The sequence below is a fragment of the Pelobates fuscus genome, chromosome 1 (assembly GCF_036172605.1).
Source record: "Pelobates fuscus isolate aPelFus1 chromosome 1, aPelFus1.pri, whole genome shotgun sequence".
Taxonomy (NCBI): domain Eukaryota; kingdom Metazoa; phylum Chordata; class Amphibia; order Anura; family Pelobatidae; genus Pelobates; species Pelobates fuscus.
In genome coordinates, this window is record NC_086317.1 from 296,442,240 (window position 1) to 296,461,471 (window position 19,232).

The following is a 19,232-nucleotide window of genomic DNA, read 5'->3' on the forward strand; positions in this document are numbered from 1 at the left end:
CTGGTATCTTTATTGATACCTTTACTTAATTTTCTATATATTTTTTTTTAAATCAACAAATAGAAATATTTTACATATTGCTTAGGTCTTACATATTCACGGGATGCCGGTTGGAGGGGTTAAAGAAGGTAGGCCAGTTTTGCGAATAAGCACCCAAAGGGGCAGTCATGAGCAGAATGAATGCCAGGTTTCCTGTTAATTGTGCAGTCGGACCCACTGAGGGCTAACCGTGCAGTAAGCACTGCTTCGGTGCTCTCTGCATGGCACTAGTCACCAAAAAGCTCCAAGTTTTTTTGGGGACTGGTGCCATGCAGAGAGCACTGAAACAGTGGAATATCAGTGAACAAATCATGGATGGCGGGACAGAACCCTAAAATCAGGACTGTCCCACCAAAATTTTGATTACAATAAATGCTTTTTTGCAATGAACTGGGAAAATATAAGACTTAGTCTTAGATTGCTATAATGCTTTAATGTCCAACTATTTAGTAGGTTGATGTATTTAAAACAGTATTTATATGAAATGATATGAAAAGTATAAAAGTAATACAAAAACTCAATAGAACTTATCTGAATTCGTTTACATTAATATTGTGAAGCTTCTAAGCTGTAGTGTATTTTTCTTATTTCACAGGTCCTTCTGCAATAGATTTTGGAGAAGTATGTATTGGCTCTTTATCTGTAAAAGAAATGAGTATTATTAATAGCTTGCCAAAGAACATCTGGGTACAGGTAGAAATAGATTGTGAGGAGCTTCAACAAACAAGTCCATTGTCGTATGTCATGCCACCGATGTCCAAGACTGAAATCCCTGTGGCATTTGAGACAAGTTCATTTGGCAAATTTAAGAAGTAAGAACACATTCACTTGTAATACATTATACTCTTTTAGCATTGCCACATTCAAATAAGCACATCTAATGTTCATGTCTCTTCTGTCTGTAATATCTGTATTCTCTTATTATTACTTTTTTGCCTCTAGTATGCACAAAAGATTAGATTTGTATCCACCATAATTGAAGACCTCTTCTTTTATTATTTAATCAGAGATTTTCAATTTCTTATAAATACAATTATATATATATATTTATAGTTAGTTAGTTTTTTGAACCTGTGAATACACTTTTCAAACGAAATCCTGAATGCTCCTTTATTGACTGATGTGTGTATATATATATATATATCATATATATATCGTGTATATATATATATATACATCAGTCAATATGTATGTGTATATATATATATATATATATATATATATATATATATATATATATGTATGTATGTATATATATATATATACACATACAAGTACAGTGCCCACAGGAGAAACATACCAAATGCATGTTCATAGTACTGTTGTATGTATGTGGTTTACATTTATAACACTTAAAACAAATGTCCCACTAACAGAACTACAAAAATGTAATAAGGCAGAGATGCATTTCTATAATTTAACATGGACACAGGAGTCGTTAAAATAACCAAGGGATGTGGGACATTAAGAAAAAAAAAAATAAACACAGTGCAATCTGTTTTCTGTTCAATATGCCATGGTGACTGGAGTAAAATTTTTCAATTTCAAGCTGGTAAATGGATAATGTAGATAAATTAAACATTATTTTAGCATTTGTCTAAATGTACACTTCTTTTGTTGTTCACTGCGGCGGTGAGCATTTTACTTTTAGGGAATACTGTGTACATGATATTTTTGTAGACTTGGGCATGGTGAAAACATTTTGTTCTGCCTAATTGATTGGGCTGGAATAACAAATTTCATCCTGTTGACAATATTTTGTCGCTGTGGTGGTTTGACTCATCCAAATATCGATTCATCAAAATGAAGCAAAAGGGCATGAAAAATGAGTCACTATACTGCAAAATATATACATAATATTTATACGCATATATATTTTGCAGGAGGGGAGAGCTATGCTGTACTGCTCCCCTCCCGCCTTGTGTGTAGCGTAGCCGAGCCGTCTGACAGGAAGTGCTTACTGAGAGACCATTTCCTGTCAGACAGGGTACCGCAGCGGTGAGCTGGTACAGGAGGAAGGCAGGGAGAGACACACATTTGGGTGGAAGTGACACATGGAGGGGCTGGGGGAAAGGGGAATGGCACACATGGATAGGGTGGGGAAAGGGAAAGACATATAAGTAGAGGCTGGGGGTAGGGAATATCACAAATGTAGGGGCTGTGAGGGAAATGAGACACATGGAGGGGCTGGGGGAAATGAGACGCATGGAGGGGCTAGGGAAAATGAGATGCATGAAGGGGCTAGGGAGGAATGAGATGCATGGATGGGCTGGGGGGGTGGATGAGACACATTAAGGGGCCCCAGTGCAATTTTCACACTGAGGCCCAGTGATTTCTAGTTACTCCTCTGGATAAGCTCATTTTTTTGCCTTTTAATTAAGCTAATTCTGGTCAAAATCACAAAGCAAGCAAAAAATGTGCCATTGTCCAGGTCATTTTTTCGTGATACATTGAAATCAAAGATAATCAGAGTGACCTGTTTTTCAGCCTAAATTCTGACAAATTGTCTGTATTTTAGTATCCCTTTCGATCGGGCTTGCACCACTGGATTGTCTTAATCAGCAAGCATCTGTCATTCCTCTCAATATGCATATTTGTCTCTGCAAGTTATATATTCATAAGATATTTGGATATTGCTGAAGTGACTGAATTAAATGTCGTTATTCTTTACTCTCCTTTTATCAAGTTTTATTTCACTTTAAATGAAAACTATAGCATTAGGAATACAAACCTGAATTTCTAATGTTATAGTGTTTTCTTCACCATGTATATTACTGGACCCCCCTCAAGGTACAGCATACAGTACTAAGGTCTGTGGAGGATTCCACAAGTCTGCAGGAGCCTCCCTAGATATTGTCTTGTAATGACTGTGTCAATGCCTTATTCCCCTAGCCATCGCTAGTGACATCTGGGAAAAGTGACAACATTTGACAAAAGAAGTTCTGCCAATTGGAGGAAAAAAAACATATGGCAAAATAGTTCATTCTTTGTCTTCATATTTTGGAAGAAAAAGATTTTAAAAGATAACAGATTAGGAGTAAGGAAGAGAAGCAAATTGAAGCAAGTATAGGGTGACAAAGCTACTCTACAGGATATTCTGTGAGACCCAACATTACACCGTATTATGGTCTGTTCATTTTCTTTCTGTTTTCCATGTATCAGATATCCCTTCATGCTGACATTAAGTGCTTGTGACACTGCCTTTGGCCCGATTATGACTTTCTATGAATTTTTTTTGCTATGTGCCTTTGCTGTGGTTAGATCTCAACATCTCAATCCATTATTACATCTGCCAAGAAATAAAGGATCATGCATGTGGAAGTTAAAAGCTAGAGTTGCAATATACTTGGCTATGCCAGGTTAACGGACATGTTGTGGGCCACATTGATGTCAGAATGCATCATGGTTCACAGTATGTTTCCTTATATTGTGTCATGTCACCATTCTTCTTATAGGCATAAATGGGCCATCACTTTTCAGTACTATCCTTTCCTCATGGGAAACAGCTTGTCTTAGTTATCCTTAGGGTAATCAAAAATTCTGCTGTAGGATACAATATAACATTTATAGCTAGTAAAGCGTAACACATTTTCCTAAACTAGTTTTGTTTCACTGTAAATTTGTTTTGTTATACATTTTTTGTTTCATGTACATTGTTAGATGTATCTCTGTTTAATTAGCACGTTATGTTTAAGCTGGCTTCAAGTTAACGTAATTATTTTTTTTAAAAACAAAGAAATAAGTTCCTATGCACATTTAAATAACTGGAATTGTTTTTGTATCATTCCAATGCTATTAAAGTGCAAGCTCACCTGCCATGTCAAGGCAATACCTCTTAGGTGAGTCATAAACTATCATTATACCTTGCTGCGTTCAGCTAAAAGGCTCTATTTCTAATGAGACAGAGAGAGGTATTTTTTTCTAAACCTCTATACACTTATTAACCCTTAATAAGGAACTCATGGGGTGGGCGGCAGCACTGTAACGTGGCTGTGTAAAACAAAACCAAATACAAACATACAAAATTAAGCCCTGCGCTCAAACTCCCACTACTCATGGGCAGCAACAATGACTATAGTACACATTAGCCTCAATACATAAAATGTAAAAACCAAGAAAAAGTTGCCTGTGCACCATCCCAAATCCCTATGCACACTGAAATAGCATGAGTTTTTTGTGTCACTCTAACAGCCATTAAAAGAACCTCTAGTTTTTTAAATGTGCATGGTAATTATGAGAGTATGCCATTTTTCCCCTAGTTTTTGTTGTATATATTCGGGATGACGTGTTCTATACTCATTGCTGCCAGCTAGGAGTAGTGGGAGTTTGAGCGCAGGGCTTAATTTTGTATGTATGTAATTATTTTTACTAAATACGTTTTCCCTAGCACTAAGCATATTGTCAACAAGACATCAGATATGATGATGTTTTTCAAAAAGTGATCTGATGATAATATAGAAAATATATTATTCAATAATCATGTTCAGTTATGAAAGCACTAATTCAGCATGACTTATTTCTTCCACTGGCAGTTTACAATCCTTAATGGTATTCCATTTTAGAGAATAACCTTTTGGCATCCGTCAGCAGTTTATTTACTAGTGCAGACTTCACCGGGACTGGATGCGCTCATTATTAATTGATGTGCTCCTTTTTCATCAGCCACCTTTATGAGATAAAATGGTTTCAACATGCAGTCCTTTGTGACCCTGAAGCTCTTGTCAAGAATGTACAAAGTACTAGGGAATAAATGTGAGATTCTATTTTTTCTTAACGATAGAATATTTTTAAACATCCATTTATAATGCATTCTAACTATCTTGCTGACTTTTAAATATACGACTTAGTCTTGCAAGCCCAATAAATAAAAATACTAAAAATGCCTTGTTAATTTATTGCAGGTCTATTACTTACACTGTGAATAACAAGCATACTGGATACGTATTGATAACTGCAAAAGCTGTTGCTGTTGCCCTTGAGCTGTCATCTCGTGAACTGGTTCTGAGGCCTAACTATGACTTTTTAGTTGAAACAGGATTTAGATCTTCAATAAGATTGTACAATCGCAGGAATCACCTGGCTGAATTTAGCTGGAAGCCAATCATATCAGAAAAAGGAATAGCTTTCTCCATACGTCCAGCCAGAGGTATTGTGAATCCGTGAACTATTGTAACTATTGTTTCCATTACTTTTTCATTCTGTCTGCTTGATATTAAGGTTTATATTTGAATCTGTAATTAAAAAAAAAAAAATGGTTTAACACCGATCTTAAAGTATTCTTTATTAGATTTACCATAGTATATCATCTACAGTAAATGAAGAATACATTATCTTGTGTTTTGTTTTTATTTAAGTAAAAAAAATAGTATTTGAACATGATAGTCAAACCCATTACAGCAAGAAAGAGACTTTAGGGATAGGGAGATAAAATCAAAAGAATAAGAAAAATATGAAGAATGAAGGAGAAATATATATACAATAGTGGAATGATGACAAGACTGAATAAAACATTCATAACCCTCATGCATCTTCATTAGGTTTAAACATCTGAGCCTTCTAGAGATAGGCAGAAATAAACTAAATGTGAAGATAGAGATATCATGCTACGGGGTACTTGACATAATGATATGTGATTTTCACAAGTGTGTCACAGGATTTATATATAAATATTCAATACAAGACATTTGCCACTAACTGAATTTAATTAATGGTTAGCCTCAGTAGTTTGAGCTGTCCATAGCCTAATAGCTATATGTTGTGAATCAGAAAGCCAAACTTATTGTCATGTGTAATATTGACTGTGGTTGGTTGTGAGCGTCTGCTGGAGTAGCTCAGCCTTACGCCATACTGAGTCATACCAGGAAGTGATAAGTCGAGAGCAGGGCCGGTGCTAGGATTTTTAGTTACGCAGGCGAAGATGCATTTTGGCGCCCCCAACCCTCATTAAAAAAAAAAAAATGCATCTTCTGCCGCCTTATGGTAGCGCCGGCCCTGGTCGAGAGCATCCCCTGATGCTCTCAACTAGTCACTTCCCACTCTCCCTACCAGTGAAAACAGGCAGATATTTTTTGAGAGTTAGCTGGCAAACTCAGTGTATTACAGGCAGGGGTAGGCAACCTTCAGCAGTCCGGATGATGTAACTACATCTCTCCTGATGCTTTACCATCATTATGGCTGTAAGAGCATTATGGAGATGTAGGTCACAACATCGGGACTGCCAAAGGTTGCCTTCCACTGGTGTAAGGCATCTTTACTAAACAAATAAATAAAATCTTCAAAAAGATGATTGGTAAATGCAAAAAATGTGTTTACTTCAAACAGTTCAATATAGGAAGTGTATAAGCACAATACCAAAAAAAAAATACATGCACTCCTTAAAACATATATATGATATATGTATCATAAAACCCTTTTTATTAGATACACTGAAAAAAATGGTGAAGATACTGAGTGATATACACAACAAAACCCAGTGTAAGGTGGAGCGCTATGTAATAACTTACCCCCCTTGGGGCTCTCAGTTAACCTAAGGGGGGGAATAGAGTACAATAGTGTAGAGTGTTTGATACAATCTGAGTGAAATAACCAAAAAAATGGTTTACTCACGTGGTTCTGAGCCTAAACAGGACAGGTTCAGATCTCTCGAGCAGGCGTGTCCTTAAGGAGACACGGACCCTTTAAAGGATGGTTCTCTAAGTTTTTCTCTCTGGAAAGTGTAATAGAAACCAAAATCTGGTGCAATAAATTCCGAATACCAGTGTGTGCAGATAGATAAATGAAACTGCTCACCTTGCATAGAGCCTCAGACTTGGCTCTAAGTTATTCAGCAAATGTGTCTATAAGAGGACACATACCCTTCTTTAGTTGAAGCGGGAACTGTAGATGTAGACTATTCAAAATCTCAGGTGGACATATAATAATAAATAAAAGTGTATTTATTGGTAAAAATATGTGTATAACACTATAAAAACAACAAATGGTATAAGTATAAAAACAAATGTCCAAACTTCTGAGATGATCCGGACATTTGTTTTTATACTTATACCATTTGTTGTTTTTATAGTGTTATACACATATTTTTTACCAATAAATACACTTTTATTTATTATTATCTGTCCACCTGAGATTTTGAATAGTCTACATCTACAGTTCCCGCTTCAACTAAAGAAGGGTATGTGTCCTCTTATAGACACATTTGCTGAATAACTTAGAGCCAAGTCTGAGGCTCTATGCAAGGTGAGCAGTTTCATTTATCTATCTGCACACACTGGTATTCGGAATTTATTGCACCAGATTTTGGTTTCTATTACACTTTCCAGAGAGAAAAACGTAGAGAACCATCCTTTAAAGGGTCCGTGTCTCCTTAAGGACACGCCTGCTCGAGAGATCTGAGCCTGTCCTGTTTAGGCTCAGAACCACGTGAGTGAACCATTTTTTTTGGTTATTTCACTCAGATTGTATCAAACACTCTACACTATTGTACTCTATTTCCCCCCTTAGGTTAACTGAGAGCCCCAAGGGGGGTAAGTTATTATATAGCGCTCCACCTTACACTGGGTTTTGTTGTGTATATCACTCAGTATCTTCACCATATTGTATCTGTGAGTGCCAAGCTGTGAGAGGACGGCACTCTAGGTGGTAGCAGCTTTATACATTTGCACCTATTCTAAGCGCCATTGTACACAAATTCTATATATTGTATATTACACTGAAAAAAATGTTTGAAAAAGATTACAAAAACCATTGATGGGACCTTTTGGTTTTAAACCCACTTTGAGTGCCTCGGCACCAAGTGACTCGATATATACCGTCCACTCTTCTTGGTTTCCCCTGTTTGTGTCCGCCTTTCAAATGTTGGAATTCTATCTCGCTATTAGTCAGAGCCGCTTGCAAGGCTTTTGCTTTTACTTTTCCGAAACAGCTGTACTTCGGGGCCACAAGACGTTGTGATGATGTAATTGGAGACAGAACCACTGACGCATTTCGCCTGACCAATCAGGCTTTCTCATCACCATACAGTCATTGAGGGCCTGGCTATAAGTGCTAAGGGACCCTACATTCTTGTGATAACGTTTTGATAAGGATACAAAAGTATCTTGTTTACAATGTTTTCTGTATGTTTTGCCGAATAGCAATTACTTACTAAAATTCCTAGCAGTTGCTGTAGTCTTTAAAAGTGGTACACTGTAACAAATAAGCACAAAATTGGTAACGTATCTGTAGCTTGTCACTTATATCTACTGACATTTGTTAATAATACCAGCTTATGACAGATATTTACCAACAAGGTTGGCAATTGGTCATCTACAGATATAAGTAAAAAAAATTGTAATTTCGAAATCAGTCATTGTACAGCGCTATGGAATTTGCTGGCGCTTTATAAATAATATAAGAATATTAATAATTTGTTAAATAAATGTGTAGATATATATATATATATATATATATATATATATATATATATTTATTTTTTATGATATAATGTGAATTTTTTTCCCCTGCTACTTGGAGTATCCATAAAATGTCATATGGCATTTCTAGTCACATAATATGAAGAAAATTAAATGTTTAAATGGGGAACCAACTGGTGAGTTCTGAATTCATTTTGTTAGACTTTTATTAGGAATGCACAGTTCAGGGGAACTTAAAACCTATTATTCTCTGAATTTCTGCTACACTTTATCTTCCTAATGGAGCTCAAACGTTTTTTTTTTAAATTCTTTTTGGGTTTTCCAATTTTTGAGATTGAGCTTTTAGAATTTCATTATTTATTTACTTTAGTGATTTATTAGAGCAGAGATAAAATTGGATAGAACTATCTCATATTTTTATAAAATTACAATAGCACTTTCTTTAAATTGATCCTTTCTAGGTATAGTTGAAGCTCACAAAGACCTTGAATGTGAAGTTGTATGGCATCCAGGTTTCAACTCCCCAGACGTAGGTGAATTCAATCTATGTGTTCAACAGGGAAATACACTGAAGCTGAAATGCATTGCTGAGGTAATTGTATGCCGGTCTTGAGCTGAAATGTGCTTTATACAACATCTTTCTAAGTTCATGTTTTTTACACAATGCTACTTCCCTACAGAGATGAAAACTCCCCTTTCCCTTGTATATCACTATTAAATTCTGCTAAGTTTGCTAAGTTCACAACAACTACATCTGCAAAACAGAGTTATTTAATAAAAGCCATCAATAATAATATATGGATTTTGTACTGAACAACACGAGCCTATTGTAATAAATTAGACCATCATAGAAGTTTTATTTGCTAAAGTGATCATAAAAACTACCAAGAATGTTTTCTGAATAAAATTATGCTTCATTTAATAATTACTGTAATCACATCCTTCATTTTAAACAGCCTTTTGAATGTTATTATGTAGACGGTGATATGTGCCATAAACAATTCTCTTTTTATTTACGTACATTAAATATTTGACAGGATTTATATTTCAAGCAAAAATTATCCTAGTTATTTTCCCCGATGTGTGCGAGTTTATTTGAAAGAGAACACATTATGTGCACAGAATAGCATATATCAAAATCTGCAAAAAGGCATTTTGTTTTCCAGAACAGAAAATTGTTTTGTGCTTGTGATGTAGACAATTGTGAAATATTCTACTCTCTTCATTTTTATGTTTATGTAACAGGTCTATTCTGCAAAACTTCTGCATTATAAAACAGGGCAGTTATATTTTATTAATTTGTTTTCATTTGCAGCTTGGGTCTACAAGTGTCCAGTTTACTGAACAACGAGTGCTTTTTCACCACGCTCCACTTGGACTAACAACGTGCAAGATAGCCATTATTCAGAATACAGGAGTGAACCATGCATATTTTCAAGTAATATTTATGTGGCATTTTAATCATTTTAAGTCACTAGCAATATTTGACCCCAAAATAATTTTTTAAAAAAACACAGTTGACTGTAGTGGTTGTGATAGTTGGAGAATAAATTTAAAACAAACAAAAAAAGAGGTAAAAAATACACTCACCGATCCATGATTAAAAATTGTGTCTTCAATCTTATGTATGAGACATAAACCCCAAAATATGAGATGCGATAAGAAACATAACTACGACAGCAATATGTTGTGGTGCTACGAATACCGTATGGTAACTTATGAAACTGTATTTGAAATGTTTCACGCTTTCTTGGCTTTTGGACAGCACGGCTATTGGTACCCATTGGATAAAAAGTAAAACGTATTCTTTGCAGATGCTTGACATAATCAAGTAAATGTAAAATCAATTGGATTAAATTACATTTACACAGGGAAATCATGACACTATAACCACTACTGCATGCTGTGGGGGTTATGGTATTTTGAGTATAAAGTGAATGTACCCATACAAGCTGACAAAAATGTAAAAAAAAAAAAAAAGGCAAGAAGGATAAAATAAAAAATATAAATGTAACAAAAAAAAACTAAAACATTTCCGGCAGCAACTTAAAATATCTCAGTTGGTGCAGCTTTAGTATGTCCACTTCAAAACATTGAAGTGGTCATGGTGCTTGGAGTAACGCTTTAAGAAGAGAGAGTTCTGATTCCTGTAGCTAAGCCATAGTAAGCTATGAAAGCAAGATAAAGGAATCTGTGAATAATCCTGTTTAGGTGATCTTATTTATGTTTTCTAGAAAGCTGCAGAGCTGCAATGAGCTGAAATGAGCCATCTTTCAAATTACTGTAGGACTCATCTGTTCACATTACCCTATGCATGAAGGATTAAACATTTACAACAGACTGTTTAACCAATTATTTTAAAATATTAAATTATACACACTTGTTGATACATCATAGAGTAATAATATCAACCGATGCCCATTTTATTATTTGTTTGCCTAGGTTGTGGATTTGAATCCCTTGCCTGGAATGACAATAACACCATCTCACGGTGTAGTTCCTGTGGGAGGACACGTCACACTACGAATCTTTTTCACTCCAGATGCTGTCATGAAGTTTGATACAAGAGTTGAAGTAAATTTTCAAGCTTTCCTTTGTTTTTTCTTTTACACATTAGAAATGTCAGAAGTTAAACTCGTATCATAGAATTAATTGTATTTTAATGTTTGTAATAAACAAAAACAGTAAGGCCTCCCAGTGGCTTTACCACTAGAAGACTCCAGATGACTGGAGGAATAAAGGTCTCCATCCCTGTGTCCAGATTTTGAGAAAATGATCAGTGGTTTTGTTGATGGCTGTAGTCAACTTTACCATTTTGAGTACATACCATATCCTGACTTCCACCTGGGCCTGTGCAGGTAGGGGTGGTCACCCTTCCATCTTTTAGCCAAGCAAAGCCATATGGCTGCACAGACTCATGTGCAGCACGTGATAGGGAGAGATCCTTGTATTCCCTGTTAAGAAGTTCCACCCAGGGTTCTGGGGTGAGGTGCCCCTGAAGGCAGCAGGATAGCTTACTGAATATGACCCTATTAAGGTTGTCTAGAGTGACCATCGGGGTGGACAAGATGAGCAGGATATCACCTGCTAAAAGGCTAAGTTTGTATTCCTCGCCCCCGACTGTCACACCTCAGTGTCTATGTACTTTCAATTTCTGCATGCAAAGGGCTCAGTAGCCGGGGCGAGAAGGAGGTGGGGACAGAGCAGACCCTGCAGAGAATTGAGCAGTGAGACTTCAGGGACATGATCTATACACCAAAACTGCTTCATAAAGCTAAGAAAAAGAAAAAAAAAGATTCAGATACAGGTAGCTACATAGAAGCAGATTAGATAAAGCTTATTTTTGGTGACAGAGCTGATTTCATTAAGGGTGATACAGGGTTAGAGATATAAAATGTCAAGATGTTATGTAAACTAACTCCTGTCACTTTCAGATAGATTTTGTATAGCTGAGAGTTGTGGACACTTCCTAACACTTTATAACTCCCTGAACCTTTCATTCTAATGTTAAAGACAAACTGATTCTCACAGGGGAACCCTAGCAACATTGCTTCATAATGCTGGCATTGTTTACTGCAAAATAATGAACTTTTATGATTGCAGCAACATTTTAGTATAACTCAAATAATAGTAGGCCTTTAGAAAGCAACAGCCCAACGACAATGTTTTAAATGCATGTCTATTACACATACAGTCATTGTTAGTAAATGAAAAGTAGAATTACGTGGTGACTCCCCCACAGCCAAAAAAACCCCAAAACAAATAGAAATAATTGTCATTTTCAGAAATGCTTGTTAAATGACAAGCAGGTACAAGTTAACGCAACACTCATCTTTATCAAGTTTTAAAAAAAAGATGTATCTTCAGCAGAGATGTTACATAATAAAAGCAAAATATTTAAGTTAAATGCATGCTTAACTCATAAACACATTTACAGTTTACCAAAATGTTTTATGGCAATGACGAATGAATGACTGCTTTATACTGATTGCAGTCATTGCCAAATTTATGTTTTTCTTATCTTTTATTGACCCGAAATCACAGTTTCTAATGGCTGGATTCTATGATAGAAATAAACGCTCATGCAGATAGTTTGAAAGCCTTTAAATCTTTGTAGTGTACGTGTTTCTTTGCCGGTGGCACAATACTTTATTTCCCACTGTCACAGGACACTATTTTTCTAAAATAGCAGTTTTCTATATCCCCTGAAAGGATAGAATGCAGGAAAGGATTGTCTTTAATACGAAAAACTAAATACAAACTGCAATAATGGACAGTAGTATATAAAATAGCTAGAAACACTTTAGTGTCCTGAAGAAACCTGTAATAAGAATGCTCTTTATACTGAGAAGATTTATAGACTCTTTGAACTAGGAGATAAAAACTAAGTTTACATTAAATAGGGAAATATATAGCTTTAATAAGTACACCAAACCTTAAGTAAGGAGTACAAATATAACTGTTATTTATTAGGTAAACGTTGAGTGAACAAATTTATTAAAATTCAAATGAGATTTTCTAAAGTCGAGTATTCTTCAAATCAACATGCTATCTTACACAAGTCACTCTTTGGAGGTGCATTAACGTGGAAATGTTGAAATGGCTCTTTTAAAATATATTTCTCCAAATAAAACATTGAGAATAGCCTATACATTGTATTAAGCAGCTGCTTCACCTCATAACAACCTCAGCTTAATAAATTTGTTATAAGGGTTGAAGTCCCCAGGCGCACTCATACCGTACAATGTAAGTGTTACTCAATGTGAACAGTCAGAATTTTTTGACAGCGTCAGTTGATGTTCTCAGCCACCCATCGGATAGCCAGCCAATGATTCTTTTTTACTACAGAGACCAAGGACAGGAGAGTTAGGGCAGCATGACGGGCCCTCAGGGACACAATTTTGGTGTTAAACTGTTTGAGAGGGCGCTCAGGGATTCCAGCCCCCATAACAAAGTAATTGAGATCAAGTTGTTATGCAAGAGTGGGGCTTTAGTGTTCCTTTAATCTTTTTTTCATGTGATGGCTCAATTTATTCATACATCATATTGAGTATTTAGCAATCAATAACATAATCCAGGACAGTCTTGGCAGAGCCAGGGCACATATTGCATTGAAAGACGAGAAACATAAACATACTCATGTTCAGTGACAGGAACAAGCTCATAACAATTACTGACAAGCCAAGATGAAGGCACTCAGTACCAGGATAGAATAGTATGAATATCTACATTAAACATTATTTCTCAGACCTCCGAAACACATATTTGCGAAAATACAAAAAATCCTGGGAAGTGGTCGTTCTATATTAATTAATATGTAGATGATTAAACAGTCAAAATGAACGTGTCTGTTTACGCAACTTGGCCAGTAAGTACACATTCTAGCGGTTAATAGACACACTGTTCCTAACATTCCATGTACATGAGACAGATAGTAAGACAAATAGTAAGCTTATTTGAGCAGAGTCCTAAACCACCACTGTTCCTGTGTGTCCTACTCGTCTGGTTACAAATACTTGCCTGTTAGTCGACCCACGTAACAGTGCTGCAGAATTTGTTGGCGCTTTATAAATAATGAGAATTATAACAATGTATGCAAATATCCATGAAAGATTCATATGACCTTAAAATAGGTTGTGGGATTGCATGGACCAAAAAAATGATGATAGAACATTACTGTTTTGTAACAAAAAAATAGTAGTTATACAGAAAATCATAATTTGTCAACTGTCTATTTTGGTACATAGATGAAAAAAAATACCAATAACTAAACAAAAATTAGAGCAAGTTGTATTTTGAATTTACTAATATATTCTCCTTTTTATTAGGTATCTGTACGCAATACCAGACCACTAGAACTGAGAATTGGAGGATCAGTAGTGCCTCCTGAAGTAGATATTTCTGTTGTGAGTATAAGATGTGCTAGAATTCATTGTGACATGTATTGGATATTAGCTCAAATCCTTTCGGTCACCTGCTATAGTTTGATTCACCAATAATGTGCTTGTCACACGTCTGAAATAAGCATTTGTAATTAACGTCCTGCATGTTGGAAGCACAGCTCACAATGATTGCTTTGCAGAAACAAATACATTAAAATATAAAACCCAGTGAGCTTGGGGATTTAGCTGAAATTGTGTCTGTTCTTCATGGATAACCTCGGCTCACTAGGAAAGCAAGGCTTGTCTGGAAAACACCAGAAACTGCAACAGAACAACAGTATTAACATCTAAATAACATGTCAGATTACAAGGACAAAGCTCGGTATAAAAGACTGAGCTCATAACAAGAAAACACATGCAGCTGGGAGCTTTCGAAATCTCTTACTGTGTTGTGAAAAGCACATAGGCATTGGGGAGATTTATAAAAATGTTGCTAACAAAAAGGTGGGATGAAGTTCGAAAACTGAAGTGATCATCATAGAATCACATGGAATGTTCCTGCTGATTATTTTAGTTTCCATGGTGATTGCAACATATTTAGAACTTTCCCCCAAGTTTCTAAAGAAACACTTTTATAAATATCCCTATTGAATAACTTTTATTACACCAGAAATAGGGTGTCATTGGTAAGAGGTTGATATTATTTTAGAATTGTTGTTCAAATTGGTGCTCTTACTAGAAGGGAAGTGATTACATGAGGTTTTATCATAATATAAATAAAGTAAACACACATATTATTTATACATTGACAAATTGCTAGCTATATCAGCCTTATAATGCAAAAGCCATTGAGCTCACAAACTCTTTCTGCATGCTAACTACACACTGCCTACTACGGCCAAGCTTATGGACAGCCAACAGATTGGATTATGTCATGGTAGACCTAATGAGTATCATACTCAAACCACATCTGTGTCTCTATGTGGAATGCAAACATTCAAACTTCTGGCTAATATGCACCTGCCTCTTTTTTTGCACACCCCAGAATTTATTACTGATATAGCCCAAAAAACAGTACATTTTTTGGTGCAAATCTTGCTTAATAGTTTCTTATATGAAGTAGATATGGAGGAGTTGACAAATCATGAAATATTATTTAACATTGCTTGGTCTTGTTGTAGACTAAAGTGTGTGGATATGTTTAATAGGTGAGGATTCTTTCACATATTAGTGAAAAAAGCCAAATATTGGTTTGTGTTTACTTGCAGAAAATACCCAAGTTATGTAGTAAATGAATATGCACACTGTAGGGATATAATGTGTTGTATTTGGATGATTATTCTGCTGTACAATTATTGCTGATAAAATTTTCAATATGTCATTCTGTTTTGCAGAGCTCATTCCTCTTTCCGGGCGTGTATGCGGATTCCACTCAGGTCATACCATTTATGCTTCAAAACAAAGGGTTGGCACGTTCAAAAGTAGAATTTGACCTTTCCAAATATGATGACTTTTCTATGACTTTCAAAGACGAATCAGGTATCTCTGTCCACAACAAGTTGATTACATGTTTAAGCTTACCATCTGTAGTCAGAAATGAAGTTGTTTAATGGATATCTGAGCATTTTATTCTTACTGACTAGTCGATGCTTCCTTAACCCTCTTTTAATTCATATGGTCAATCTTTGCATTTATATTTATAGGGGGACAGTTACTTCCCAGGAAATTATCTTATCCTACATAATTAACAAATTTGTGAGGTGTCAAAAATAAAGTTAAATGGAGAAATCCACACCCCTTTATTCTGCAACTGGGCACCTCCATCTTAGCTCAATCTTTATAAAAGCTCTGTCCTTTGCACATGTCAATCACCATAGAGAAAGCATATAGAAAAATGTATATATTTCTCCACCTCATTTGCCCTAGCTGAAATGGATTATATGAAAATTTGCTGGATCTTTAATATACATGTAACTCACCGCCTGAGTAGGCCTCTGCTACATAACCTTGATTTCTCCCCTCTGAAGGGTCAGCTTGTGAGTTTCAGGCAGAGCTCTTGGATCAGCACTACGTAGTACATTTAACTGCCGCTTCTTGGTGCTGGGTGAAGGGTCGGGTCTCAGTTGTGGGCCAAGAGCTTTGCAATTTGCGGGGACTAATCATCCATGCGACTAGTCAGCAGGGCAGCTCGGCCCCGCCCCCATTGTGCTTCCTTGAAATATGTAACTAACAATGATAATTAGCATCATTATGATGATAATCTATGTGTGTATGTTTTATTTCATTCATATAAATCAAACAGTTGTAAGGGTGTGATATCTGCAAAATACATTTTAAGTGAACCTTTCACACAACTCAAAGGTTCATTCCAAAAAGGTCTTCGAAGCAAGCTATAGAGGAGCCAGCACACTGTCTTCAGTAGTTTTGTGGTAGATTGGAAGCCTTAGGATAAACATCTCCTTTTAAGGCATGAATTTAAGCCATCGTACCGTAATTGGAAGAATTATCCATTTCAGCTTTATTTTCAGTTTGACTTTACTGGTGTAATTTTGAAATTAATTTTGAATTCAAGACCTTTACATCTTGCCTCCACTGACAAATATAGTAGCTCATACTATTTGCTAGCTGACAGTGACAATGTTTATTTTAAATGATAATGACTGAAACCATTTTACGTTTGTTCCAGTGGTTGATGTTGATCCATTATATCCTCGTGTATATGTTGTGGATTTAGAAGAGAAGGAGTCCTTCCAATGTGCTTTGAACTTTAATCCTAAAGAGGTGAGTTTGGATACAGTGCAAATTAGAAAGGGTTACTCGTCATGATCATGTCAGTGATTTGAAGTGGTCATACTGAAGCTGCAAATACTGAGATATGTTATGTTGCAACACTGTACAAATGAAGTTTTATTACTTTGCACAAGAGTTCGAGGCTGGTTAATGTCATTGGTGTGCGGATTTTCATGCACAGTGTGCCATTCATTGACTGAGTGCAGTCTGCTAAAGCTCTCAGCTAATAAATGGTGACTGGATCGCCTTCTGACTTTTGCAACTCCAGAGATGAAAGGAGAGTAAGAGTCCAGAGGAAATCCAGGTAAGAGGGCACACCATAGCTAAATAGTGTGCCTCATTGCCGGGGAACTGGACCACTGTTCTGTACGCGGGCATTAATGGTTATGATGCTCGGAGGAACCATTTGACTCCATATAATGATTTTTTTTGCTGTTTACTATAAAAACCCAAAACATTTTTAATGAGCTAATTGTGCAGTCTGAATTACAGAGACCAGACAGGCTTTTAACGCAATTAATTGTGATATCGCTAAGCGTAATAAGAAGAAAGTACGCGTTAATTAGATTAAATTCATTATTCGTGGATTTCCCTGGATATGCATGAAATTAAATATTTTCATCCCGATGATTTCTTGTTAGACAAATGTTTAAAGAGGCTAATACTGCTTAAATAATTTCATTTAAGATGCTACTACTGTATTAATTGTAATGTAGCTTAACTTAAAAAGAGCAGATGCATACACTTTTTATTTCCTGCCAGAGGCTTCTAAAATACATTCCTCCATCAGTGATGATTACTTATGCTCACTGCTTGATAAAAAAGCTATGCTTTCTTAATGCCGTGGGTAAATAATTGCAAGGCTGTTTTCAAAATCTATCTAATGTGTCCTTAATTAGTTGATATATAATGCAAATCAGTTTGTGGTAGGGAAGGAATTGAGGTCTCCTGCATTAATTTCTGGCAATTATTTCAGATTTTGAAAATTCTAAATTAGAGAAGAAAGATATAGTGGATGCAAAGATGCAAAGAACATTAACTGCGTAGAAATATATTTCTAAAGCAAAAAAAAAAAAAACGCACACCCCACACTCCCCTCTTGCCACCCTCTCTTGCAAATACCTGAAGCCACCTCAAAATGGATAGATCTCTTATGCCTGCCTAAACCTGTCCGTGTTATCACTTCTGTTAAAGATGACAGGCCCCCTTTATAAGTATTCTCAGCAACAGCACAACTCAGCATCCTAATTTATATTATTATAGGAACTAAGGTTTCAACCGTTGCCATCATGTTTCAGTTCATACCAGCAAACTAAAAGACAGATTGTCACTTGAGATGGTGCTAGATGCTATTGTGCTTCACACTACACATTTTATTCTGTTTTCTCATTACTGTGATAATGCTGTGAAGTGTTTGTTATGATGGTTCCTGCGGTCCTTCCACACTGTTTGGTAGACTCTCTATAGACTCCTGGTGTATCCGTGGAACTGTTTCCTTCTACGACACAGAAATACAAACACAATAGTAGGAAAATATCCTGCATTCTTAGTCTTTATTACATTTTTCTTCTGTGAAACAATTGATCCCTCTTATAAACAGTTTAAATATGTAAGTAACACATTGGAATGCTTTTCACATTGGTAGATGTACTTTATTGTGAAGCACACCTAATTGCAATTACTATAATTTAGCTATAAGAAGCCATGGGAGCAATACCGTCTTGTATCTTTATGAATATGCCATTATACATTACTATTTCATTAGTCCGTGGAAGTTTCTTTGTAACCTGCAGATGTCCTTGTAAAATATTTTATTAGATTGTAAAGAGCATTTCTGGAGGCATAAGACGATTTAATGTTTTTATAGCAACTTGTATTTTAGAATAAGAAAATAAATCTATTTTCACTGAAAGTAAACATTACCAAATAAAACATAATATGGAGTACAGTCACTAAACAACAGTCTGGACCAGTTTAGCACTAGACAGTAACTTAACTTTTTATACCTGGGATGCACACAGTTTTCTGAGAAGCTTGGCACAAGACTTTCTCCTCCAGAACTACATAACAAGACATACCAGATTCCTGGTGGGGGAGCCAATGTAACCAC

General features: G+C 35.8%; 1 protein-coding gene across 1 annotated transcript in view; it reads left to right on the plus strand.

Moving 5' to 3' along the window:
• Positions 1–19,232, plus strand: part of CFAP47 (cilia and flagella associated protein 47) — a 356,049-nt gene that overhangs the window by 37,279 nt on the left and 299,538 nt on the right. Inside the window, exons 15-22 of the mRNA XM_063457869.1 lie at positions 635–851; positions 4,941–5,185; positions 8,912–9,042; positions 9,766–9,888; positions 10,893–11,024; positions 14,279–14,356; positions 15,727–15,871; positions 17,019–17,113. Coding sequence (XP_063313939.1) covers positions 635–851; positions 4,941–5,185; positions 8,912–9,042; positions 9,766–9,888; positions 10,893–11,024; positions 14,279–14,356; positions 15,727–15,871; positions 17,019–17,113 — 1,166 coding nt within the window. The remainder of the gene's footprint in view (positions 1–634; positions 852–4,940; positions 5,186–8,911; positions 9,043–9,765; positions 9,889–10,892; positions 11,025–14,278; positions 14,357–15,726; positions 15,872–17,018; positions 17,114–19,232) is intronic.